At 37.2% G+C, this 26680-nt stretch overlaps 1 protein-coding gene across 2 annotated transcripts in view; it reads left to right on the top strand.

The window, feature by feature from the left end:
• Positions 1-26680, top strand: part of P4HA1 (prolyl 4-hydroxylase subunit alpha 1) — a 113358-nt gene that overhangs the window by 16609 nt on the left and 70069 nt on the right. For both annotated transcript variants that reach the window (XM_058299004.1, XM_058299005.1), the window contains exons 2-4: positions 10847-10954; positions 12121-12217; positions 24618-24769. In XM_058299004.1, the coding sequence (XP_058154987.1) occupies positions 10867-10954; positions 12121-12217; positions 24618-24769 (337 nt within the window). In that variant the 5' untranslated portion in view covers positions 10847-10866. The remainder of the gene's footprint in view (positions 1-10846; positions 10955-12120; positions 12218-24617; positions 24770-26680) is intronic.

The following is a 26680-nucleotide window of genomic DNA, read 5'->3' as shown; positions in this document are numbered from 1 at the left end:
TGCTTTCTCACCAAAGTCAGCTGCCACAAGTTGAAGCAAGATTGTGGGGCATCTCTACCTGGTCTCCCCTTCCTCCTCAAGCTCTGTGGGCCCAGCTTCTTCCAGTCTCAGCTGTAGGCTGGTATAGGGCTCATCTCTCAGGGCTTCCTGTATCAGTCTGGCACAGGGCTTGTTTCTTTCCAGGCCTTAGTTGGTCAGCTGCTCAGCTCTCTTCAGCTGAGAACTGTCAGATGAATGGCTCATCTCTCCCCACGGCCTCAATATCAAACAAAGCTATCTCCTCTTGTGTGTGCCTTCTGGAGTGAGTGTCCATTTATAGCAGCCCATCAACTCTGAGTCACGCCATACTGACATGGTTGATTCAAAACCCTAATCTTTTATCAAGTAAACTTAACACCTTTGAATTTAATACAAAGGGTATCGCACCTAGAGGAACAGACTAGTTTGCAAACATAATTTTTCTCTTTTTTGGGATTCATAAATAAAACTGCCACACTTAGTAGGTATAATTTTGAATTTTGATTCAGCTTTTCTGATTCTTCTTCTGCCAGGATAATCTGTTGAACCCCTCTAGGGAGTTTTTAATTCAGTTATTATAGTTTGCAGCACTAGTATTTATGTTTGGTTTCTTTTTTTAAATACAAGTTTTAAAGTGTATCATTCATACATGAACATATATAAGCAAGTATGTTGTGAATTTAGAAAACAAACATGCATATCATCATACAGGGCTCCCATATATCACCTCACCATTACCACCTTGCATTGTTTGAAACATTTGTTACAAACTTTGAAAGGGCATCATCAAAATATTACTAACTATAGCTCATATCTTACATGTGGTATATTTTCCCCCAACCTGCCCAATTATTAGCACCCTGTATTTGTATTGTATATTTGTTATAGTTCATGAGAGAATGTTCTCATATTTGTCCTGTTAACTAGTCTGTTTTCTACCATTGTGTTTGGTTCCTTTTTATGATTTCTCTTGAAATTTTTATTTTGTGCTTACATTTTTCCTGATTTCCATTAGTTCTCTATATTTTTCCTTTAGCTATTTGAGCATATTTAAGACAGTTTCTGTAATGCTGAAATTCTAGACTTCCTCATTGATGGCTTGTGTTTTATTTTTTCTTTGAATGGGCCATTGGTTCCTGTTTCTTTGTGTCTTGTGACTTTTTTTGCTGCAGACTGGACAGTTGTATATTTCAATGTGTTAATGCTGGAATTCAGTTACTGGAGCCTCTGTTCCTGAAGCCTGCATTCAGCTAGTGTTATAATAGATTTCTTTCAATGCCATGAGCTAACAAAAACAAACAAACAGAAACCAAAGTAAACAGCTATCCCAGTCTTTGCAGATTGGCTCTGTGCAGGTGCTCTCCTTCAGAGTTTAGCCAGCTTTACAATTAAGTCTAAACAACAGCCCAAGGCAAAAGTGTAGGGTCCTCTCCTGTCTTTCTGAGCTTGTATCTTGTCCTGGGCATGCACACAAGGTTTTATGGGTTCCCTTGTTTACATTAATCCCCCAAATCCCCCCTACCCCCCAGGAAGTTCACAGTCTTTCCTCCTGATTTAGAGAGCATATTTTAAAACTGGTAATCCTTTACCCTAGGCTGCTGTGGTTTGATTGTTTTCTTACAGCGTTTTAACTGCCCTGCATCCAGAGAAAGTTCTGGGACTGGTGAGACAGAGACTAGTGTCCTATTTCAGTCTTCCAGGTTGCCACTAGGAAAATTGGTACAGACATATGCTTCCCTCTATGTGTGTAAGGGTTATTCTGTTCCCTCCAGAACTGGGACCAGATACCTGCACTGGGAGTGTGGGCTGGCACTGTACCAGGCTAGTGAAGGGGACAGGAAGGTGCAGATAGGTTTTCTAACCCTATTTTATTTTATTTTATTTCTTATAATATACTTATTTTTTTTAAAAAAAGATACTTAGAGTACATAAATGTTACATGAAAAATATGGGGGATTTCCATATGCCCCACTCCCTACCGCTTGCCCATTTTCCCACATTAACAACATCCTTCATTAGTGTGGTACATATATTAAAATTGATGAACACATTTTGAGCATTGCCACTAGTTGTAGATTATAGTTTATGTATTACTTTACACTCTCTCCTGCACAATTTTGTAAGTTATGACAAGATATATAATGGCCTTTATCTTTCATTGTGGTGTCTTTCAGGACAATTCCCAAGTCCCAAAAATGCCCCCATATTATACCTATTTTTTTCTCTCCGTACGGAACCGTCAATGGTCACTGTCTCATCAATGATAACAGTTTTTCCATTGCTAGAATCACAATATGTCTATAGTACAATAACAAGTCTACTCTAGTCCATCATTCATTCCCCAATCCTGAGGATTCTGGGATGGTGATGCCCATTCCACCTCTAATTGAGAGGGAGCTTGGATCCCAGGGGACTATCTTGCTTGCAGTTGCAGACTCTCTTTCTTGGGATGGTCGTTGTCCATCATCATCTCCTTGTTGGTTGTCCAGGATGAGTCCAATGTGCTGGAGAGTAGGTGTTGCAAGTTCGTTGAGATTCAGGGCCCAACTGGCATATGGAAAGCCCAAAGATTTAAGTCTCTTGGACATATTTGCCCACTGGCAGGGTGCCAAACTCCTGAGCTGTCTGACCTGCCTATAATGTCTGGGTGTCTCCAGAGCTCTCAGGAGCCCTGCTATTTGAGGCAATATTTGCTTTGGCAGTTAATAAGATCCTGCTCTGACGTGCATTAGCGTAACCTCTGGGATGACCTCCTGACTTTGAAGTCTTTTAGCCATATAAACTCACTTGTCTTTACTCTTTCCCCCTTTTAGTCAAGGCCTTTTTCCAGTTGCATTGCTACTTGGTGTTTGGTAGTAATCCCTTGGTGCCAGGAAGGCTCATCCCTGGGTGTTACATTCTACTTTGGGGGGCCAGAGGACAAGAGAAGGTAATGCATTTATATGCTGAGTTTGGCTTAGAGAGAGGCCACATTTGAGCAAAAGGAAGCTCACAGGAGGTATCCTACCCTATTTAAATGGTCTTTTTCTTGATTTGGTCCCTGCCCAGTTACTTCAACCCTTTTAACTTTTCTGGAGTTCTGAGATAGATGATTCTATCAGTTTTTGCTTTTTTTTTTTTTTTTTAAAGATTTATTTATTTCTCTCCCCTCCTCCCCCACCCCGGTTGTCTGTTCTCTGTATCTATTTGCTGCATCTACTTTGTCCACTTCTGTTGTTGTCAGCGGCACGGAAATCTTTTTCTTTTTGTTGCGTCATCTTGTGTCAGCTCTCCGTGTGTGCGGCACCATTCTTGGACAGGCTGCACTTTCTTTTGTGCTGGGCGGCTCTCCTTACGGGGTGCACTCCTTGCGCGTGGGGCTCCCCTACGTGGGGACACCCCTGCATGGCAGGGCACTCCTTGCGTGCATCAGCACTGCGTGTGGGCCAGCTCCACACAGGTCAGAGAGGCCCAGGGTTTGAACCGCGGACATCCCATGTGGTAGACGGACGCCCTAACCACAGGGCCAAGTCTGCCGCCCAGTTTTTGCTTCTTTAAAATTCTGTGGGAGGTGGAACCCAGGAGTGTCTCATTCCTCCATCTTGCTGTCTTGGTCTGCCAGATATGTTGTTGTAATGAACTTGTCTTAAGGTTCTTTCTTTTTTTTTTTTAAGATTTATTTTATTTATTTATACCCACTCCCCCCTACCCCATTATTTGTGCCCGCTGTCTGTTCTCTGTGTCCATTCGCTGTGTGCTCTCTGTGTTTGCTTGTCTTCTCTTTAGGAGGCATCAGGAATTGAACCTGGGACCTCCCATGTGGCACTCAATCTTTTGAGCCACCTTCTCTCCCAGTTTTGTTGTCTCTCTCAATGTGTTTCCTTTTTGTGTCTCTTTGTTATGTCATATTGTGGTAGCTGGCGCTCGCTATCTCGCTCATCTTCTCCAGGAGGCACTGGGAACTGAACCCAGGACCTCCCATGTGGTAGGCGGGAGCCCAGTTGCTTGAGCCATATCCGCTTCCCTTAAGGTTCTTTCTGAAAGGGAAGACCTGGGACTTTGGATGCACCTGCAAAAATAGCCTCTGTGGCACTTTCAGTTAAGTGCAATATGTTGACTTAAAGCTATCTTCTATCTGAACCTTGAAATGATGTTCTGTTGGAATGATGCCAATGATTGGTTTTACTGCTCAACTACACAAAGCTGTGGAAAGGAAGCTAGCAAGATTTGAGTTTTTCATAGGAAAGTTGGTGATAACTGATTAAGTACTAGAGACATAGCTCACTCTCTTTGGGAGTAGATGTATGACTGGTATTTATGCAGTTCAGTTAAAACAAATGGTAATTTGCAGAGCGTTTATAGAGAAGAATAGAGATATTATTAATCATTCTTTGGTTGACTTGGAAAATCCATCCTGCTTAGATGGGAGAGGCATGCCAAGACTTGATTTTGTAATGACCGAAATTAGAATCCTGAATTCATGTTGGTCTTTTGCATTGACCATGAAAACTGTCAGAGATTAAATTTTGAACACAGGTGTCAGGAGACGCTACAGTTGAATATGGGATCTTTATCAGGAAAAATAAACTTAAAAGCTGGAGTCCTCTAAAATATGGTTTGGAACACATATGGAAGGTGTTGAGAGACTGTTAAAAGGAGCCCTGTGGAAATTCAAGATGCATGAAATGGGCTCTTGAAAATAAGCATTTGGTAGTGAAGAGAACATTTAGATTAATATACCAAGCATTCTTTTTTAAAAAATTTCTATCCCCTTCCCTCCTGTTGTCTGTGTCCATTTGCTGTGTGTTTTTCTGCGACTGCTTGCTTTATTTGGTGGCACTGGAAAACTGCGTCTCTTTTTTATTGTGTCATCTTGCTGCATCAGCTCTCTGTGTGTGTGGCGCCACTCCTGGGCAGGCTGCACTTTTTTCACGAGGTGCAGCTCTCCTTACGGGGTGCATTCTTTTGCATCGCGCAGCAGTACTGCACATGGGCCAGCTTACCACATTGGTCAGGAGGCCCTGGGGATTGAACCCTGGACCCTCCATATGGTAGACAGACGCTCTATCAGCTGAGTCAGGTCCACTTCCCCCAAGCATTCTTTATTCTGCCTTACTAATTTTTTAATGCTTTGTTTGGGAAAGACAAATTTTTTAAAATTTTGCAATTTTTCTAGGAAGAAAATGTTAAACTGAAAGGCTAATAGAATTATTTGCCAGATGCCTTGTTCTAGTAATTTATCGAATAAATTGTACTTAAAATTCAGTGAATCCTGATAACACAAATTTATAAATATTTACAGTGTAGTAGAACTGTTTTGAAATCTATTCCCACGTTTGATTGACCTTTGAGTGTGTGGGTCTGGACTTTCCTGGAAGAACGATTGTAGGAAAGTTCTGTTTGGATGAATAGTATTATTTTGCAATTTATTTTTATGGAGAGTACTACAGTGTTCCAGGAAGAGTTCTTTCATGTTGCTTTTTTCTTATAATAGAGTTAAAATATATAATATTCATGGTTATCAAATATTATATATAATATACATGAATGTTATAAAAACTATATAATAAACACTCATGGAACCTACCATTCCACCAAGAGCCAAAATATTGCCAGTAACTTATCTGTAATGTTTTAGCAGTAAAATTTTAAGTCAAGTCTTCTCAGGAACATCGTCTGAGTTTTGCCTTTCTTTTAAAGGAGATGGCGTCTATTATGACTCATTGAAATTCTTTTCCATGTTTGAGGATTTAGGGCAAGGAGGCATTTAGATCTTACTATTTTTGATAAAGCATTAATGTCTTCTGGGATGCTTGAGTTTCAAATGCTTTATAATGATTTGCTTTGCAAACTTTACTAGCAGCATGAAGAGAAGGTGGAAATAAATGAAAGTGGAACACCATAAGTAATGAAACCTTTGTTTTTAAAACTTGTATTTTATAAAGATATGTTTGCCTATTAACATGCCACTTAAGGTTTTCAAATGAACATAGATAAATGAGACATATTAGTAAAACAAATTAGAGGAACCATTACCTAGAATAGTTAGAAATTCAGTTATATTTTTACAAAAGATAAGTTGAAGTAAAATCTGTTTTAAAGGCCAAGCATCTTTTGGGTGATTTCAAGAGCTTTTTGTATCCAGTGGTTCTCTAAGTGTGATCCTTAGATCAGCAGCAGCAGCAGTATTACCTGAAAATTCGTGCATATTATCAGGCACTGCAGACCTGTAGATGATTCTGAAAAAGTTTGAGAACCATTGTTATACAGGTCTAGCTTCATTTTTATTAACTAGCTTAGGTTGGCATGGTAGCTTAGTTATGCTGTGTGAGGATTTTCTACGATAAGGGACAGAAAATCAACTTGAACTAGCTTAAGAAAAAGGAATTTAGAAGCTCCCTTTGCTGGATTGGAAAATTACTGGAGTAGCTCACAAATTCAAAGCAGTGGTTTCAGGAATTAGGGCTCTGGGACTTGGAGCTGCTTGTGTCTGCATGACTTTGTTCTGTTTATAGATTGGGTTCCCATGTATCCTGGACAAGTAGGAAAGATGATCATAGGCAGCTCCTGTTTCACATCCTCTGAATTTAGCAGTTCCAGAAAGAGCTGCTTTCTACCACTTTACAAGCCCACTCCTCAACTATTATATGCATAGAGATGATGGTCAATGATGAGGAAGGAGGGTAGGAAAGTGTGTTACTCTTGAGCATTTATTTCACTACTAGGATCAAATCAGGCTCAGCTATCTTTGAGGTAGAGAGAGAAGAAATTGGCGGCTAGTAGAGTTAGAAAATGGCTCAAATGTCTAAAGTGTTTTTTAGCTTTTTTTGTGTTAGGGGATTAACTACTTTTTTTTTTAAGGTTTATTTTATGTATTTCCTCCCCCCGCCCCGTTCCCCGTTGTCTGCTCTCTGTGTCCATTCACTGTGTGTTCTTGTTCTGCTTGTATTCTCACCATGTGACTCTGGGGACCGATCCTGGGGCTTTCTGGAGTGGAAGAGAGGCAGTTACTCTCTAGCGCCACCTCAGCTCCCTGTTCTGCTACGTTTTCTTATTTTCTCTCCTCTGTGTCTCTTGTGTCATCTTGCTGCGCCAGCTCTCCGCATCAGCTGGCACTCCTGTGCAGGGCGGTGGCTTTCTCATGCTGGGTGGCATTCCCACCTAGGGTGGCACTCCTGCATGGGGTGGCATTCCTGCGTGGGGCAGCATTCCCGCATAGGCTGGCATTCTATGTGGGTCAGTTCGCTGCGTGGGCCAGCCTGCCCTCACCAGGAGGCCCTGGGCATAGAACCCTGGACCTCCCACATGATAGATGGGAGCCCAATTGATTGAGTCACATCTGTTTCCCATAACTACTTTTTTTTTTTTTTTTTTTAATAGTGAGATTTTGACTCCTCCTTTCCAATTTGGATGATTTTTTTTTTTAAAGATTTATTTATTTATTTAATTCCCCCCCCTCCCCTGGTTGTCTGTTCTTGGTGTCTATTTGCTGAATCTTGTTTCTTTGTCCGCTTCTGTTGTCGTCAGCAGCATGGGAAGTGTGGGCGGCGCCATTCCTGGGCAGGCTGCTCTCTCTTTTCACGCTGGGCGGCTCTCCTCACGGGCGCACTCCTCGCGCGTGGGGCTCCCCCACGCGGGGGACACCCCTGCGTGGCACGGCACTCCTTGCGCGCATCAGCACCGCGCATGGCCAGCTCCACACGGGTCAAGGAGGCCCGGGGTTTGAACCGCGGACTTCCCATATGGTAGATGGACGCCCTAACCACTGGGCCAAAGTCCGTTTCCCCCCCATAACTACTTCTTAAAAACTTAGGGTAACATAACGTGGGATTTGACATATGGTTTCTTGTTTTTTTTTAATAAAGTTAATTTTTGACACTAAAAATATACTATAGAATTCTGGAAAATACTGAGAAATAGGGAAAAAACACAGAGTGTTCTGAAATCCAGAGAGAATTACATTTTAGTGAATTTCCTTTTTTTTTTTTTCCTGGCATAGTTGCAGTCATTTTGTGGTGTTAATTTTAAAATTTGTGGGTTTTTTTTATTTTTTATTTTTAAAGATTTATTTATATCCCTCTCCCCGCCCCCCTTGTCTGTTCTCTGTGTCTGTTTGCTGCGTCGTCGTCTTTGTCTGCTTCTGTTGTTTCAGCAGCATGGGAATCTGTGTTTCTTTTTGTTTCGTCGTCTTGTTGTGTCAGCTCTCCGTGTGGGCAGCGCCATTCCTAGGCAGGCTGTGCTTTCTTTCGCGCTGGGCGGCTCTCCTTACAGGGCGCACTCCTTGCTCGTGGGGCTCCCCTACACGGGGGACACCTCTGCGTGACAGGGCACTCCTTGTGCGCATCAGCACTGCGCGTGGGCCAGCTCCACACGGGTCAAGGAGACCCGGGGTTTGAACTGTAGACCTCCCATGTGGTAGATGGATGCCCTAACCACTGGGCCAAGTCTGCTTCCCTAAAATTTGTGTTTTCATTTAACTTACCAAGTTAAAGGATATGATTATATTAAAGGATATGATCATGTTAAGTTTTTTTGACATAATGCTATCTCATTAGATATTTTTGTTAATTTGTTAAATTTGTCTCTGCATTTGATGGGCACAAATGCTATCTTATTTTACTTTTTATGTGATTGATTACTAATGAGGTTGAATATTTTTTCTATTTAACTATGTATAGTTCCTCTTTTGTGACATTCTGCATGTTATCCTCTTACCTGTTAGCATCTTTTTATTGATTTGTATGAACTCCTTAAATGAGCTATATTTTCCTTAGTTTCCTAGTTTGTTGTATATAGTTTTTAAAATTTTTCTTGTGTTTTTGTCGTATATAGTTTTGACATTTATAAATTTTATTTTTTGTGTGTATTTAAATTCTTCCTGACTTCTAAGTTATTTTACATTTGTAAGCTTAGAAATGAAAATATGATAAATTTACTTTTGCTGTTGTTTTATTTTATTTTGTTCGTTACAGCTATTTAATCCACCTAGAATTTATTTTGCAAGATAGAAATTTAAGGCATATTTGATTAATGATTTCAATTTTTATATAAGCTCTGTTCTATAATTAGTAAACTTTTAGCTATTACATTTGAAGAAAAACAACATCTTTAGCTTCTTAGTTATTTTTGTAGGTTAATGGATTCTTAATTCATTTTGAGGTTTAAGAGTGATGAAAGGTGATAAACTTGAATGACTGAATATATTTTAGCAATGAAAAAATAACCTCTTGTCTGACTAAACTTTCTCATCCAAGTTAAAACTTTAGACATTTGTGATTAGCCTTCTCTTAGTAGTAAAAGTGTTTGTATTTTCTAGAAATAACATTTGAGAAGGAAAATATGGCAGAAATCTGTTTAAACAGTGAGAAAATTCTAGACTCTTCAGACAGCCCAGGATTTTGAAAGAGGCTTGTGTTTTGGCTGGAGCCCAGGAGAGGAAATGTCTGCATCTGCTCATTCTAGAAGCTTTCCCAGAGTCACTGTAAGACAGCCAAGAGGACAGTAAATTTCACTACTGTGTGGTTCTGGAAGTATCTGGAAGTTTGTGGCAAACTTGAGTTTTTGTGGTGATCTATTTTTATTGAGATTCAAGTTGGGGGAAAAGCAGAATTATTTTTTGGCCTTTGTGGAGTAGGTGAAGCTACCTGAGACCAGTCAGAGGTGCCTGCACAAAGAGGACCAGGGTAACAAGGTAGAATAACCTTTGGGAGCCTGTTATTGGGGCGGACAGGTACTGTAAAGGTAACTTATTTTCGAAAGTAAGGTAGTTAGAAGGACTTTAAGTTCATGTTTTGTGGTTAAAGATCAAGAAAAAAGTGCTAGCAGGCCAATTAATACAGCATGGTCTAAAACCTTTCTGCTGTTTAGTTGATATCCTCATCCACCATGAAGAAGCCACAGTGAAAAAAGACAGCTGGGGAGAAAGAAAATAGGGCAGAAGGATTTTGCTGCCAGGTTTTTTTTGTTTTGTTTTGTTTTTTAAAAAGGCCACAGCTAAATACTAGGCTAAGGAATTTTACATGGATCAGAGTAAGAGTAGATAAGAGAAAAATCTCAAGTCTCGATGTTTGAGAGAAATTATTAGTTGTACGGGGATGTTTCTTTCTTTTGGATTCTCTACAGCTCTTTTAGTTTTTAAAATATAGCTTTATTGAATAAAATTCACATACCATACAGTTTACCCATTTAATGTATATAATTCAGTGGCTTTTAGTATATTCAGAGTTGTTCCCTGATGAGGCACCACAATCATTTTAGAACATTTTCATTGTCTTAAAAAGAAACCTCCAAATTTACAGTTTTGAAGTAAGTTTATTTAAAAATTTAAAACCACATAGACTGGATTACGAATTTTAAGGATTAGTCAGAAAGCTCTGAAAAGTTTCTTCCCCTTTAAAACATGTTCTAACATCTTTAAAATGTATTTGGGTAATATTTAAATCAAATTATTTTAACAAAGTGGCATATTTTTATGGAAACTTCATTGCTTATATCTAGAGCAGAGAAAATGTGTTTTTCAGGTTCTTTGGAAAAACCACTAGCTACTGGTTAATTACTCTAATTGTAGTAGTATAAATAAGGAAAAAACTCAGATTGAGTTTTTAAGCATAAATTATTCGATGATAAAATGTACATTTTGCTCAAATATGAGATTTCAAGGTAGTAGTCTATACAAAAAAAATGATAGTAGGCATAAACAGAAGCTGTTATTAAATCAGTTAACAAGAATTCTATGGGCAGCCTTGGGGTCTGACTCCTTTTTTTCATAGGAAGAATAGGTAATGAACTTTTTCTACCATTTTGTTCTCTCTCTCTCTCACTTTGGGTAATGACCATATTTCTCTTGTAGGTGTGTGAACCTGTAAAATTATGTCTTCCAAGATGATTTGGTGTACTTTAATTGTAGGAATTTTACTTCCCTGGTCTTTGGCTCATCCAGGCTTTTTTACTTCAATTGGTAAGTCTTAATGCTTTTTTGTTTGTGATGTTTTTACATTTAAAATGTTTAATTTTTTAGTTTAAAAAAAATCAGTTAAAACAAATAAATACAGTGTATCCCTAAAGACTGAAGCATTGGTTAAGTCTCTTCCCCTCCAAAAGTCCTTCACTCTTTTTTTTTTTCAATTTCAGCTTTTAAAAATGAACTTTTTCTCTCTATAACATGATATATTTTCAGATTAGAAATTTATACAAATGTAGAAAAGCCTACCAAACCAACTTACTCATAAGTGGTCCACCCATTATTTTGGTGCAATAATGCGTATTATTATGTATTAACAATTTAATTCATATATTTAGTTTTTAAATGCACAGATACGCAAATAATATGTCTCACATTATGTAACCTGCTTTTTCCATTTAGGACTCTACAGTCAACACAAGTTATTGTTCTATATCATAAATTTAAAATATATTTACAAGTGTTATAAAAATAGTATATTGCTTTAAAAGGTGGGAAAAAAGAGGCACATAAATGTATGATCTCCCCAAGCACCCTTCCCTCAAGAAAAATCCTTTTATATATTCCTGTGTGCGTACTTCATCTCTTAAATGAGATGCTTTCTTCATCCTTTTGACACAGTTTTATACTTGTGTAATTGTGTATTAACACAATGTACTATATATTTATGCAACCTCATTTCAGGATATAAAAATGACTCCTCCCATACCATTATAAATAATGAAACATTGATTATTTAAATTTCATTGTGATGCACCTTTTTTGTTTAGTTGGTTTTTGCTTATTGAATAAAAGTTTAATTCTAATTAGTTTCAAAAAAAAGGTGAGGCGAGAGGTAGGGAGGATGAAACACTGATCGTTGGAAAGTAGTGTTAGTTTGTAATTTAAAAATAAATTTGCAGATGAAAAGAACAAGTTTGCAAAACTAAATAGCTTGAAGATTAGAACTGGGACACATAATTAGAAAAATTTTTAGCTTTATATTTTTATTTATCTGGTTAAAAAAAGTGAAAAAGAAGAAAGATGCTCTTCTCCAACATACCTGATTCATGCCAGTTAAATCCTTTCATAGAGTGAAGCATTCTCAATGAGGGTTTAATTATTCTAAAATACACATGTTGATGAATATGAATATTTGATTACTTCTCTTATCTCCCTTCTAGGTCAGATGACTGATTTGATCCATATTGAGAAAGATCTGGTGACTTCCCTGAAAGACTATATTAAGGCAGAGGAGGACAAGTTAGAACAAATAAAGAAGTAAGTAAAGTGTTTTACTTATTATGATTCTGACTGCACCCAGGTATTTTCTTTTTTAGAGTTAAGACATTCTTTGAGTGAAAATGAACGCCAAATGTCATTCCTACAAAGTGTCAAGGACTGGGAAGCGGACTTGGCCCAATGGATAGGGCTGTCTGCCCACCACATGGGAGGTCCAAAGTTCAAACCCGGGTCCTCCTTGACCCATGTGGAGCTGACCCATGCGCAGTGCTGATGTGTGCCCTGCCACATAGGGGTATCCCCCACATAGGGGAGCCCCACGCGCAAGGAGAGCAGCCCAGCGCGAAAGAAAGTGCAGCCTGCCCAGGAATGGCATCGCACACACGGAGAGATGACACAACAAGATGATGCAGCAAAAAGAAACACAGATTCCTGGTGCCACTGATAAGGATAGAAGGGGTCACAGAAGAACACACAGTGAATGGACACAGAGTAGACAACGGGTGGTTGGGGGGGGAAGGGGAGAGAAATAAAAAAGAAATCTTTAAAACAAACAAACAAAAAAACCACAAAATGTCAAGGACAGATATGGCTGAAATAGGAATTTAGAAAACAAGTCAGGCTTGGGCTAAAAGATTCAGATAAAAGAAAACAGAGTGACCAGAGAATATGGATGCATAGGAGGAATTGACTGACAGTTTTTAAAAGTGGTTGCTAATATCTTCTGTCTTCTTCTAACTTCCCCTTTCAAGCCATCTGGTGGAGCAGTTTTCCAATGTTATTTAGCCGCCTTTTTTTTTTTAATTAATTTTATTAATACATATTAATAAAGCATATAATTTATCCAAAGGGTACAGTCAGTGGTATTTGGTATGATCACATAGTTGTGCATTCATTACGTCAATCATCATTAGAGAATTTTCATTTTTCCCATAATAATAAAAACCAAACAAACAGAAAAATTCTTCACTCCTCCATCTCTTCATGCTTCCCCTGCTGTACAAAGCTATTTCTGGCTATTCTTGTGCAATTATTTATTTATTAACCTGTTTTATTCATATACCATATGATCTACCCAAAGTGTATAATCAATTTAGTATAATCAAAATGTTGGATGTTCATCAGCACAAAAAATTTTAAAACATTTCATTACTCCAAAAAGAAAAACTCCACACCCCTTAGCAGTTCTTTCCCAACCTTACATAACCACTAATCTAACTTCATCATTATAAATTGATTTATAATTACATTTTATATAAAAGGAATCATACAATGTGTAGTACTTTATCTGGTTTCCTTCACTTAGTATAATTTTTTTGCCTAATAAATTCTTGTAACATTAACTCATTTGTTCAATTTCAAAGCAAAACAGTCTTATATGCAGTTTTACCCATAATCATATTTCACATGCCGTTTTATTATGCTACACAGTTCCATGTTATATTTTTATCTTTCCTTTTTATAATATACGTGACCTTAGATTTTTCCCTTTAAAAGCCTTTCATACCCACATAATAGTACTGCTAGTTACAGACATTATGTTGTGCTATTCATTTTCTGTTCATTTCCAAAGAATAACACTCATCCTTTTTACCCATTCTGCACAAGTTAACCATCAGCTTTCTATTCTCTAAACTCATTCTATTTTCTGGTGACCCATATTCAAGTTATTAGCTCCATGAATTTACACAATATATTTAGTTCGTAGTAGCACACTCATGCAGTATTTGTGCTTTTGGGTCTGGCTTACTTCAGTCAACATAATGTCCTTCAGGTTCATCCATGTTGCCATATGCTTTATGACTTCATTTCTCCTTACAGTTACATAATATCCCATTGTGTGACTAAACCATAGTTGGTTTATCCATGACACTATGAACATTGGTGTACAGATGTCTGTTTATGTCACTGCTCTCAATTCTGGGTATATACCAAGTAGTTATATTGCCAGGTCACATGACAAATGTATACTCAACTTCTTTAGGAACTGCCAAACAGTCCTGTACAGTGGCTGTACCATTCTACATTCCCATTGATAATGAATAAGTGTTCCTATTTCTCCACATCCTCTCCAACACTTGTAGTTCTCTTTCTTTTTAATAGTGCCGATTCTGATAGGTGTGAACTGATATCTTATTGTGGTTTTGATTTGCATTTCCCTAATCACTTGCGATATTGAATATTTTTTCATGTGTTTTTTCACAATTTGTATTTCTTCTTTAGACAAATGTGTATCCAAGTCTTTTGCCCACTTTTTAATTTGGTTGTTTGTCTTTTTGTTGAGTTGTAGCATCTCTTTATATATTATGGATATTAAACCCTTATTAGACATGTGATTTTCAAATATTTTCTCCCATTCAGTTGGCTGCCTTTTTACCCTTTCGACAGAGTCCTTTGAGGTGCAAAAGTGTTTAATTTTGAGGAGATCCCATTTATCTATTTTCTCTTTTGTTGTGTGTGCTTTGGGTATAAGGTCCAAGAAATCACCACCTACCATATGGTCTTTAAGGTGCTTCCCTACATTTTCTTCTATTAGTTTTATGGTCCTGGCTTTTATATTTAGGTCTTTAATCCATTTTGAGTTAGTTGTTATATATGGAGTAAGAGAGGGGTCATCCTTCATTCTTTTGGTTATAGATATTCAGTTCTCTCAGGACCATTTGTTGAAGAGACTGTTTTGTCCTGTCAACATGGACTTGGTAGGTTTGTCAAAAACTAGTTGGCCCTAGAGGTGAGAGTTTATTTCTGGACTTTCAGTTCTATTCCCTGATTGATGTGTCTTTCTTTATGCCAGTACCATGCCATTTTGACCACTGTAGCTTTGTAATATGTTTCAAGGTCAAGCAGTGAAATTCTTCCCATGTTGCTCTTCTTTTTTAGAATGCTTTTGGCTATTCAGATGCACTTTCCCGTCCAAATGAATTTGGTAATTGCCTTTTCTATTTCTGTAAAGTAGGCTTTTGGGATTATCATTGGTATTGTATTGGATTTATAAATCAGTTTGGGTAGGATTGACATCTTCACAGTATTTATTCTTCCAGTCCATGAACACAGAATGTCTTTTCATTTGTTTAGGTCTTCATTGATTTCTTTTAGCAGTGTTTTGTAGTTTTCTGTATATAGATCCTATACTTCTTTGGTTAAATTGATTCCTAGGTATTTGAGTCTTTTTGTTGCTATTGTAAATGGAATTTTTCACCTGATTTCTCCTCAGATTATTCAGTAATAGTATATAAAAACATTACTAATTTTTGTGTGTTGATCTTGAATCCTCCCACTATGCTGAACTCTTACTAGCTCAAGTTGCTTTGTCATGAATACTTCAGAATTTTCTAAATACAGTATATGTCATCTGACCAATAGTGAGAGTTTTACTTCCTCTTTTCCTATATGGATGCCTTAAAAAATTTTTTTTTTCTTGTCTCTTTGCTCAGGCTAGAACTTCTAGTACAATATTGAGTAACAGTGGTGGCAGTGGGCATCCTTGTCTTGTCACCAATCTTAAAGGGAAAGCTTTCAACCTTTCCCCATTGAGTACGATGTTGACTGTGGGTTTTTCATATATGCCTTTAACAGATTCAAGAAATTTCCTTGCATTCCTATCTTTTGAAGTGTTTTTATCGAAAAAGGATGCTGGATTTTGTCAGATGCCTTTTCTGCGTCAATTGAGATGATCATGTGGTTTTTTCCCTTCAATTTGTTAATATGGTATATCATATTGATTGATTTTCTTACATTGAACCAGCTTTCCATACCAGGAATAAATTCCACTGGTTGTGATGTATAAATCTTTTGATATATTATTGGATTCGATTTCCAAGTATTTTGTTGAGAGTTTTTGCATCTATGTTCATTAGAGAGATTGGTCTGTAATATTCTTTCGTAGTATCTTTTTCTGGCTTTAGTATTAGCATGATGTTGGCTTCATAGAATGTGTTGGGTAATTTTCCCTCCGCAGTTTTTTGGAAGAGTTTAAACAGGATTGGTGTTAGTTCTTCTCAAAATACTTGGTAGAATTTACTTGTGAAGCCATCTGGTCCTAGACTTTCCTTTGTTGGGAGATTTTTTTAAAAAATTTTTTTATTCCCCCACTCCCACCCCAGTTGTCTGTTCTCTGTGTCTATTTGCTGCATGTTCTTTGTCCACTTCTGTTGTTGTCAGTGGCATGGGAACCTGTGTTTCTTTTTGTTGTGTCATCTTGTTGTGTCAGCTCTCCGTGTGTGCGGCGCCATTCTTGGGCAAGCTGAACTTTCTTTTGTGCTGGGTGGCTCTCCTTATGGGGTGCACTCTTTGCGCATGGGGCTCCCCTATGCAGGGACACCCCTGTGTGGCAGGGCACTCCTTGTGTGCATCAGCACTGCACGTGGGCCAGCTCAACACCGGTCAAGGAGTCCCAGGGTTTGAACCACGGACCTCCAGTGTGGTAGATGGACACCCTAACCACTAGGCCAAGTCTGCTTCCCTGTTGGGAGATTTTTGATGATGGATTCAATCTCTTTAAATGTGATTGTTTTGTTAAGTTCTTATATTTCTTGTAGCATCAATGTAGTTTGTGCATTTCTAGGAATATGTCCATTTCATCTAGATTGTCTGGTTTGTTGGCACATAGTTTCTCATAATATTCTCTTAATCCTTTTTATATCTGTGGGGTCAGTTGTAACTTCCCCCTTTCATTTCTGATTGTATTTATTTGCATCTTCTCTCTTTTTTTTGTTGTTAGTCTAGCTAAGGGTTTCTCGATTTCATTGGTCTTATCAAAGGACCAGCTTTTGTTATTGTTGATTTTCTCTATTTATTTTGTTCTCAATTTCATTTACTTCTGAGCTAGTCTTTATTATTTATTTCCTTCTGCTTGCTTTGAGATTGGTTTGCTGTTCTTTTTCTAGTTTCTCTAGTTATTCATTTAAATCTTTGAGTTTAGCTCCCTTTTTTTTTTTTAAAGATTTATTTCTCTCCCCTTCCCCCCCCCCCATTGTCTGCTCTCTGTGTCCATTCGCTGTGTGTTCTTCTGTGTCTGCTTGCATTATCAGGCAGCACTGGGAAACTATGTCTCTTTTTTTGTTGCATCATCTTGCTCCATCAGCTTTCTGTGTGTGCGGCGCCATTCCCTGGTGGGCTGCACTTTTTTCTCGTGGGGCGGCTATCCTTGCGGGGCACATTCCTTGTGTGCGGGGCACTTACCACATAGGTCAGGGAGGTCTGGGTATCGAACCCTGGACCTCCTATATGATAGGCAGATACTCTATCTGTTGAGCCATGTCCTCTTCCCCTTTCTTTTTTAATATAGGAGTTTAGGGCTATAAGCTTATGGGATTGCCTTTGCTGTATCCCATAAGTTTTGATATTTGTGTTCTTGTTTTCATTTGTCTCAATATATTTATGGATTTCACTTCTTTGACCCACTGATTATTTAAGAGTGTGTTGTTTAACTTCCAGTTTGATTCCATTATGATCTGAGGAGGTGCTTTGTATAATTTCAGCCTTTTTTAAAATTTATTGAGAGCTGCATTATGCCCTAATGTGTGGTCTATCCTGGAGAAAGATCCATGGGCACTTGAGACGAATGTATGATCTGCTGAGTTTGGATGGAATGTTCTGTATATGTCTGTTAGGTCATATTGTTCAAGTTCTCTGATTCCTTGTTGATCTTCTGTCTAGTTTTTCTATCTAATGATGTGAGTGGGGTGTTGAAGTCCCCAGCAGCTATTGTATTGATGTCTGTTTCTCCCTTCAGTTTTGCCAGAGTTTGTCTCATGTATTTTGGGGCACCCTGATTAGATGCATAGATATTTATGACTGTTATTATCTTCCTGGTAATTGTTCCTTTTATTAATATATAATGGCCTTCTGTATCTCTTATAACTTTTTTGCATTTAAAGTCTTTTTTCTCTGATATTAGTATAGCTACCCTGCTCTTTTTTTGGTGACTATTTGCATGGAGTATCTTTTTCCAACTTTTCACTTCCAGCCCCTTTGTATCCCTGGATCTAAGAAGTTTCTTGTAAGCATTGTATAGATGACTTATATTTTTTAATCCATCTGTCAGCCTATATCTTTTGGGGAGTTTAATTCATGCCTATTCAATGATATTATTATAAATGCATTATTTACTTCCACCATTTTATTCTTTGGTTTTCATATGTCATATTGTATTTTTGTTTGTCTTTTTACTCTTTTGGTTATATTTTCTCTATTCTTTCTTTTCTTTCCTCAAGGCCTCTCTCCTGTCTTTATTTCAGATTATAGGGCTTCTTTTAATATTTCCTGCAAAGGTGGATTCTTTTTTGTAAACTCTCTTAGCTTTTGTTTGTTTGTGAATAGTTTATATTCACCTTCATATATGAAGGATAATTTTGCTGGATAAAGAATTCTTGGCTGGCAGTTTTTCTCTTTCATTATCCTAATTGTATTGTACCACTATCTTTTCACCTCCATGGTTTCTGATGAAAAATCCACACTAAGTCTTACTGGGTTGTGACGGGTTGCTTCACCCCTGCTGCCCTCAGAATTTTCTCTTTATCTTTGACGTTTGACATTCTGAGTAGTTTGTATCTTTGAGTAGGTCTATTCGAATTTAATCTAATTAGGGTACGGTGTGCTTCTTGGATGTGTAAGTTCATTTCTTTCATGTGAGTTGGGAAATTTGTACCTATTTCCTTAAATACTTTTTCTGCCTCTTTTCCCTTCTTTTCTCCTTCTGGAACACCCATGACACCTATGTTGTTGCTTTTCGTGTTCTCATTCAGCTTCCTGAGACTGCTCAATTTTTTCCATTCTTTTCTCTCTCTCTTCTTTTTTTCTCTTCTGTCTTAAGTATTACTTTTCCTTTGTATGCCTCTAATGTGTTTTTAATCTCACATATCATGTGTTTCATTTCCATGAGCTCTGTTACTTTTCTGCTCAAGATTTCAAATTCTTCTTTGTGCTTCCTCAGCGTCTTGATATCCTTTATCTCTTTAGCCATATTCTTTTTTTCCCCTCTCCCCTCCCATCCTGCTGTTTTTGCTGTCTATGTCCATTTGCTGTGTGATCTTATCTATATCTGTTTCTCTCTTTTTGTCTTCTTTTCTCATCTTTCTCCTCTAGGATTCACTGGGATTCGATCCTGGGGATGTCTGATGTGGAGAGAGGTTCCCTGTCAGTTGTGCCACATCAGTTCCTGGTTTCTGCTGTGCTTCACCTTGACTTTCCCCTTCATCTCTCTTTTGTAGCATCATCGTCTTGCTGTGTGACTCACTTGTGTGGGCACTGGCTTACCACAGTGCACTCACTTGACTCGCCTTGTGGGCACTTGTGCAGGCATTCAGCTTGACATGCGGGTACTTGGCTCACCATGCAAGCACTTGCATGGGCACTCGGCTCACTGCATGGGCACACAGCTCACCATGCGGGCACTGGCTCACCATGCGGCATGCTTTCTCTTCTTTTTCACCAGGAGGCCCCAGGGATCGAGCCCAGGTCTTCCCAGATGGTAGGCGGAGGCCCTATCACTTAAGCCACATCTGCTTCCCCATACTGTCTTTCTAATTCTTAATTTACTTGGAAATTTATTATTAGTGTTTCAAATTCTTTGTCTCTTCTGAGCTTTGATGTATTCCTTTTCTTGGGCCATCACTTCCATTTTCTTACTATAGCTTCTACTTTTTTCCTGATGTCTAAGCATCTGATTTGGGTGGTGAGTTTACTCAGATACTCTCTATCTCCTTTGTAGGGTTTTAGTGGCAGGAGGCTGTGTGCTACCACTGTTCTTTGATTCTTGATTCAACCTGTGTTGGGTCTTTAGAATTGTCCTTGTTAATTGCTCAAATCTGGGCCCCAGACCTTGTAATGGGTTGCAGACCCACTTCTTTGGGCCTTGGGTTGGGAGGCTGTAATGGCTTGAAAAAGATGCTCTTATTTATTAACTTTTTATCTCCTCGCATGTACTTCCTTGGTCCATCAGGAGAATGCACTGTTTGACAGCCCTTTGAGTTCAACACCTGGTTGGGATTTGTTTGAATTTTTCTCTTCCAATTCTTTTCCTTTGTTCCTCTCTCTGGGTGATGTCTAGCTTTCCCCCGGTGTCCTAAACCCTATGAGATTTTCTTCCAGATCAGTTCTGCCTGTCCTCTAGCTATTTTTCTTATTTATACTTCTTTACTACTATGGTTTCAGTGTAGAGATTAAAGTGAAAATTACAGTTGTTTAAATGAAATGCTTATTTATTTATTTAATTTTGGTGACATATATATGTGACATACATTTAAATGATGCCATGTCCACCATTCTTAAGTGTGCAATTCAGTGGCATTAATTTATTTCACGGTGGTGTGTTACCATTACCACCTTCTATTACTAAAAGTTTTTTCCTTATCCTAAATAGAAACCCTTAAGCAGTAACTCTCCTAGGTCCCTCCCCATATGCGCTGTAACTTTGAATCAACTTTCTGTCTCTATGAATTTACTTACTTTAAATAGTTCATGAAATAGAATCATAAATATTTGTCTTTTTGTATCTGTTGCTTAGCATATTTCAAGATTCACTCATGTGGTAGCATGTATCAAAACTTTATCAAGTGCTAATTTATTGATTGATTTTTATTTTTTATTTTTTTGGTGTTGGAATTTATTGATTGTTCTAAGATCAGCTGAAAATATTTCTTGTCATTCCCAGTAATTATTTTAAATCTTTATATGAAAATACTTTCAAACTTAGAGGACAGTTAGAAAAATAATACAAACCCCATGCAGAAGACTCCATCATACCCTGCCTTCCCTGCCAGATAGATCAATTTATCAATTTTAGCATTTTTCCACGTTTTCTGTGTCATTCTATCTATCCATCCATCCTTCCCTCCCACCCTACTTTCCTCCCTCCATCCATCCTTCCATCCAGGAGTCTGTTTATCAATGCATTTCTGAACACCTGAGTGTAGGTTGTATACATTATGCTCCTTGACCACTTAATAGTGCCATGTACATTTTCTAAGAACCAGGAATTCACTTATGTAACCATCCATAATTAGTTATCCAGTTTAAGAAATTTAACGTTGATATGAGCTTGTAGTCCATATTCCAATTTTTTCATATATTCCAAAAATGTCCCTTTGAGCTTTTTCCTTCTCCCTTGTTAGATCCCATCCAGCATCATGTATTGCTTTATTTTTATTTTTATTTTTTAAGATTTATTTATTTATCCATCACCCTTTGTTTGCACTAGCTGTCTGTTCTCTGTCTGTTGTGTCTGCTCTTCTTTTTTTTAGGAAGCACTGGGAACTGAACCTGGGACCTCCTATGTGGGAGGGGGGTGCCTGGTTGCTTGAGCCACATCTGCTCCCTGTTTGTCATGTCTCTTGTTTTGTCTCCTCATCTTGTTGTGAGATCTTGTTGAGTGAGCTTGCCACACCAGCTCTTTGCATCAGCTTGCTCTCTTGCTTGACTTCTTTAGGAGTCACTCGGAACTAAACTCAGGACCTCCTATGTGGAAAGTAGGTGCCCAACTGCTGGAGCCACATCAGCTCCTCTGTATTGCTTTTAGTTGTCATTATCTCTTCAGTTCTTTTATTCCTTCCTTTCCTTCCTTCCTTTTTGTGGGAACGTTTATACAACATAAACATTTCCATCTGTGCCATCCTCAAGCATACTGTTCAATGGGATTAATCACATTCGCAATATTGAAGTACCTTCCATTACTAAGACTTGCCCATCTCTCCAAACAAAACCCTACACCCATTATACATTAAATCCTCATGCCTCCGACCCCTAGCCCTGGGGGTATTCTAATTTTTGTCTCTATGAGCTTGCATATTCACCATTATTTTCTTTGTAGTTCTCTTGGGCTTAAATTTAAAATCCTAAATCCATATCAATCTCATTTACTTTGGTACCAACTTAACATCAATAGTATCACAAACTATGTTCCTATATCTCTTCTTCCCCTACCTTTATGTAGCTCTTGTTACAAATTATGTGCTTATACAGTGAACCCAAAACCACTAATTTCTCACTACGTTTTATGTATTTGTCTTTTCGATCCTGTAGGAAGTAAAAAAGTGGAGTTAACAAAACAAAACTTTAAGTATCGGCATTTATATTTACCCATGTCATTACCCTTATGGAGATCTTTATTTCTTCATGTGGCTTCTGTCTATTGTCTACTCTTCTTTCCTTCTTGCTGAGGAGATCCAATTATAATTAGTTTTACTAACCTAGGGAAGTTCAATTTATTGCAATCATCTGGGAGAAACTGAACAAAAACAAGAAGTCTTTCAGGTATATTTCAGTTCTGCCAAGTTAAATTTTATTCAAAAAAGAATGTTGGTTTTTAAAAATCTTTATATAATTTTACTTTAAAAATAATTTGTATTTGGAGTGCTTCACTCAACACAAAGTCCTCCAGGTTCACCCATGTTGTCATATGTTTCACGACTTCATTTCTTCTTACTGCTGCATAATATTCCATCGTGTGTATACTCCACAATTTGTTTATCCATCATCAGTTGATGGACGCCTGGGTTGTTTCCAACTTTTGACTGCCATGAATAATTCCTGGGTCCCATGGCAAGTCTATATTCAGCTTCCTTGGGAATTGCCAGATAGTCTTCCACAGTGGCTGTACCAGTCTACATTTCCACCAACAGTGAATAAACATTCCTGTCTCTCTACATCCTCTCCAACATTTACTGACTTTTCAATAGTGGCCATTCTAATAGGAGTGAAATGATATCTCATTGTAGTTTTGATTTACGTTTCCCTAATTACTAACGATGTTAGACACTTTTTCATATGTATATATTTTTTGCCATTTGTATTTCTTCTTTGGACAGTTGTCTTTTCAAGTCTTTTGCCCATTTTTTAGTTGGATAGTACGTCTTTTTATTGTTGAGTTGTATGTTCTCCTTATATATCTTGGATATTAAACCCTTATCAGATATGTGATTGCCAAATATTTTCTCCCATTGAGTCAGCTGCCCTTTCACACTTTTGACAAAGTCCTTTGAGGTGCAAAAGTGTTGAATTTTGAGGAAGTCTCATTTATCTATTTTTTCTTTTGTTGCTTGGGTTTTAGGTGTAAGGTTTAAGAAACTACTGCCTACCACAAGATCTTGAAGATGTTTTCCTCCAATTTCTTCTAGGAATTTTATAGTTGTTGTTTTTATATTTGGGTCCTTGATCCATTTTGAGTTAATTTTTGTATAAGGTGTGAGATATTGCACTATTATGAACTAAATATATTAAATGAAATATAAATATATTATGTGAAATATGAATATGGGTAAATTGCATTATGGGGCTCTTTTTCTTTGAAACTGAACAAATGTAGGTTAATACTTCAAAATATTAATATTAGACAAAAAAAAACATGCTATGTGAAGGAGACCAGACACAGAGTATTACATATTGTGTGATTCCGTTTATATAAAATATAAATATAAATCAATTTATAAAGGCGGAATTAGAGTAGTGGTTATGTAGGGCTGAGGAAGGAATGCTAAGGGGTGTGGAGTCTTTCTTTTTGGAGTAATAAAATTGTTCTAAAATTTTTGAGGAAAGCGGACTAGGCCCAATGGATCGGGCATCCGCCTACCACATGGGAGGTCCAAGGTTCAAACCCAGGGCCTCCTTGACCCGTGTGGAGCTGGCCCATGTGCAGTGCTGATGCGCACAAGGAGTGCCCTGCATAGGGGAGCCCCACGTGCAAGGAGTGTGCCCCGTAAGGAGAGCTGCTCAGTGCGAATATATAGTGCAACCTGTCCAAGAGTGGAGCCGCACACACGGAGAGCAAAAAGAAACACAAGAGTTCTGATGCCGCTGATAAGGACAGAAGCGGTCACAGAAGAACACACAGCGAATGGACACAGAGAGCACACAACTGGGGGGTGGTGGGAAGGGGAGAGAAATAAATTAAAAGTAAATCTTAAAAAAAAATTTTTTTTGAGATGATGAATGTACAGCATTGTGATTATATTAAATGCCATTGATTATATACTTTGGATAGATCATATGGTATGTGAATATATCTCAATAAAACTGCTTAATAAACAAATAAATAATTGTGCAAGAATAGCCAAATTAGAAGCTATATACAGCAGGGGTAACAGAGAGGTTAAGAGGTAAGGAATTTCCTTGTTTGTCTGTCTGGTTTTTGTTTATTGTTATTATTGAAATAATGAAAATGCTTTAATAATGATTGACGTTATGAACGTACAACTAAATGATTATACCAAATACTGTTGATTGTACACTTTCGATAAATTGTTTGCTTTATTAATATGTATCAATAAAATTGATTTGATTAAAAAATTTGTAGATCTATTTTAAAGGAAAAAAGTTAAGCATAGTCTCTTTTTATTTTGAGTGCTTTACTAATTGAGTATTTCCATTCTAAGTGTATGTATATCCTGTTTACTGCTCTCAGTACTTCTGGGTATATACTAGCAGTGGTATCTTACGTTTATAGATGGACTGAGAAGTTAGATCAGCTAACCAGTACAGCGACAAAAGATCCAGAAGGATTTATTGGACACCCTGTAAATGCATTCAAGTTAATGAAACGTCTGAACACGGAATGGAGAGAGTTGGAGAATCTGGTCCTTAAGGATATGTCAGATGGTAAGTCTAAGAAGACCAATGATCCAGCCTAAACTAATGAGAAATTCAGTTTCTAGAACATCAGATGTTCAGTGTTGTAACTGAGTTATTGCTTGGATGTGTTTGGGTTTACTAGAGTTAATTTAATCACATTTTCTCATTTCTTTGATTATTCAAAGAAAAAGATAATTTCTACTGTTGGTGACCATTGTTGGTGCATTTTGCTTTGAAATCTACAAAAGCCAATCAATTATTTAGCATATAGCTTCATTTCTGAGGGTAATCCTTCTTATGTAATCCTACATACTTTAAAAAATAATACGTAAGTCTTTATCTTCTAATCAATTTTAATGTGCTCGGAATAGCATTATAAAGAAAAGTGTTACCTGCGTACAACCTAGAACTTTGAAGTTTAGGGTTGTTTTACTTAATGTGGGCAGTAAATTTAAAAACTGAGGCATTAAAGAGTAATGATGAGTAAGTATTTTTAAGTGAAGCAGTAAAATTATACTGGGAGTATTGAGGTGTTTTTAGATATTTTAGTAATAGATAGAGAAAACTAAGTCTGGAGTTTAAGGAGGTAAAGGGTTTATACTTAGTCCATAGTAGAGGCACATATATTTGTTGAATGACTGAAGGTGGGGGAAAAAGAGATTGCTGAGCTAGATAGCTATATAAATGAAATACTCCAAGGGTGCTTGCAAGCTAATGGGACATCCTTGAAAAGAAAAATTAAGCGAAGTGCCTGTCAATATTTCACTATGAGAGGAAATTAACTATGATAATTTTCTTTCTTATGTAACACCTTGAAGACATTTATACACATAGACACACATATATATTTCTCAAATAATGACCTGTATGAATGCCCTAAGTTCTTTTTTAATGTGAACCTTGAGACTTTGGCATTTAAATCTGTGGTTGTCATCCCTTAATGCTACAATATAGATATATATTTTCTTTTTTTTTACAAAGAGGATTTAAGCAATTTCTTGGACTTGTTTCTTTGGACATAAAACACATTGCCATCTTCTGTAAAATTTGTAAAACTTGTTTGTACAATTCTATGTGGTGATTGTGGCTGGGAGTTGGTATTAAAACCAAAGAAAACCAAAAAAATTTGATCTTTTAACTCTCCTCCAGCTGGTCTTTCATTTTTCACTTGTACATTTCCATTAACAGAAGAATGCAAGGCCTTTTGCTGATCAAAACATACAGGGTTGATTATGTGTAAATGAAAAATCTCATACCTAACTTTCATTTGCAAATGAAGAGACCTATATTATTAAAATTTCAAATCACTTTTATTTTATTTTTTGGTTCCTTAAGCAGTATTTAGCATTCATTCTCCTTAGGAATTATATAGTTAACAACAATTGGTTTTTTAAGTTTGTCTTTAAAAAAATATTTATATTAAGCCCTATTTAAATTAAGATTAGGATTATAAATAACAAATCTGGACTGCATATTAGTCTTACTAAATAGATCTAAACATATTTTTAAAAATCAGCTTTGCTGATAATCTAAAATTTATAATTAACATCTCCCCCTCAAAGAGTTCTACCAAATTTTATATATTTACTGTTACATAATGTGTGGTACTTGGAAAAGAAAACAGAAGTTAGGAGTACAGATTTTACTTACAATCTATTTTCTGAATGTTTAATTGGTTGCCAATCAGTGTCATTTTCCAATTCATAAATCTGTTCACTTCTCAAGTTTAGTGAAGAAACTTTTTGTTTTCTTGATGTGTATAGCTAACAATTCAGTTATGTGTGTTTACCTTTACCTTTATACAGATATAACTTTTGTAGTAATCACAGATTAATTAAGAAACAGAAAACTTTTGGAAAGTTTGAATAAGTAGGAGTATATCATCTCATTCAGTGGTTTTTTTTTTTTTCCTTTTTGAACATGTGAGACTTTCATGGC

This window comes from Dasypus novemcinctus, chromosome 6, assembly GCF_030445035.2.
Source record: "Dasypus novemcinctus isolate mDasNov1 chromosome 6, mDasNov1.1.hap2, whole genome shotgun sequence".
NCBI classification, from domain to species: Eukaryota; Metazoa; Chordata; class Mammalia; order Cingulata; family Dasypodidae; genus Dasypus; species Dasypus novemcinctus.
The sequence above is the reverse complement of the archived record's forward strand: the minus strand, read 5'-3'. Positions and strand labels throughout refer to the sequence as shown.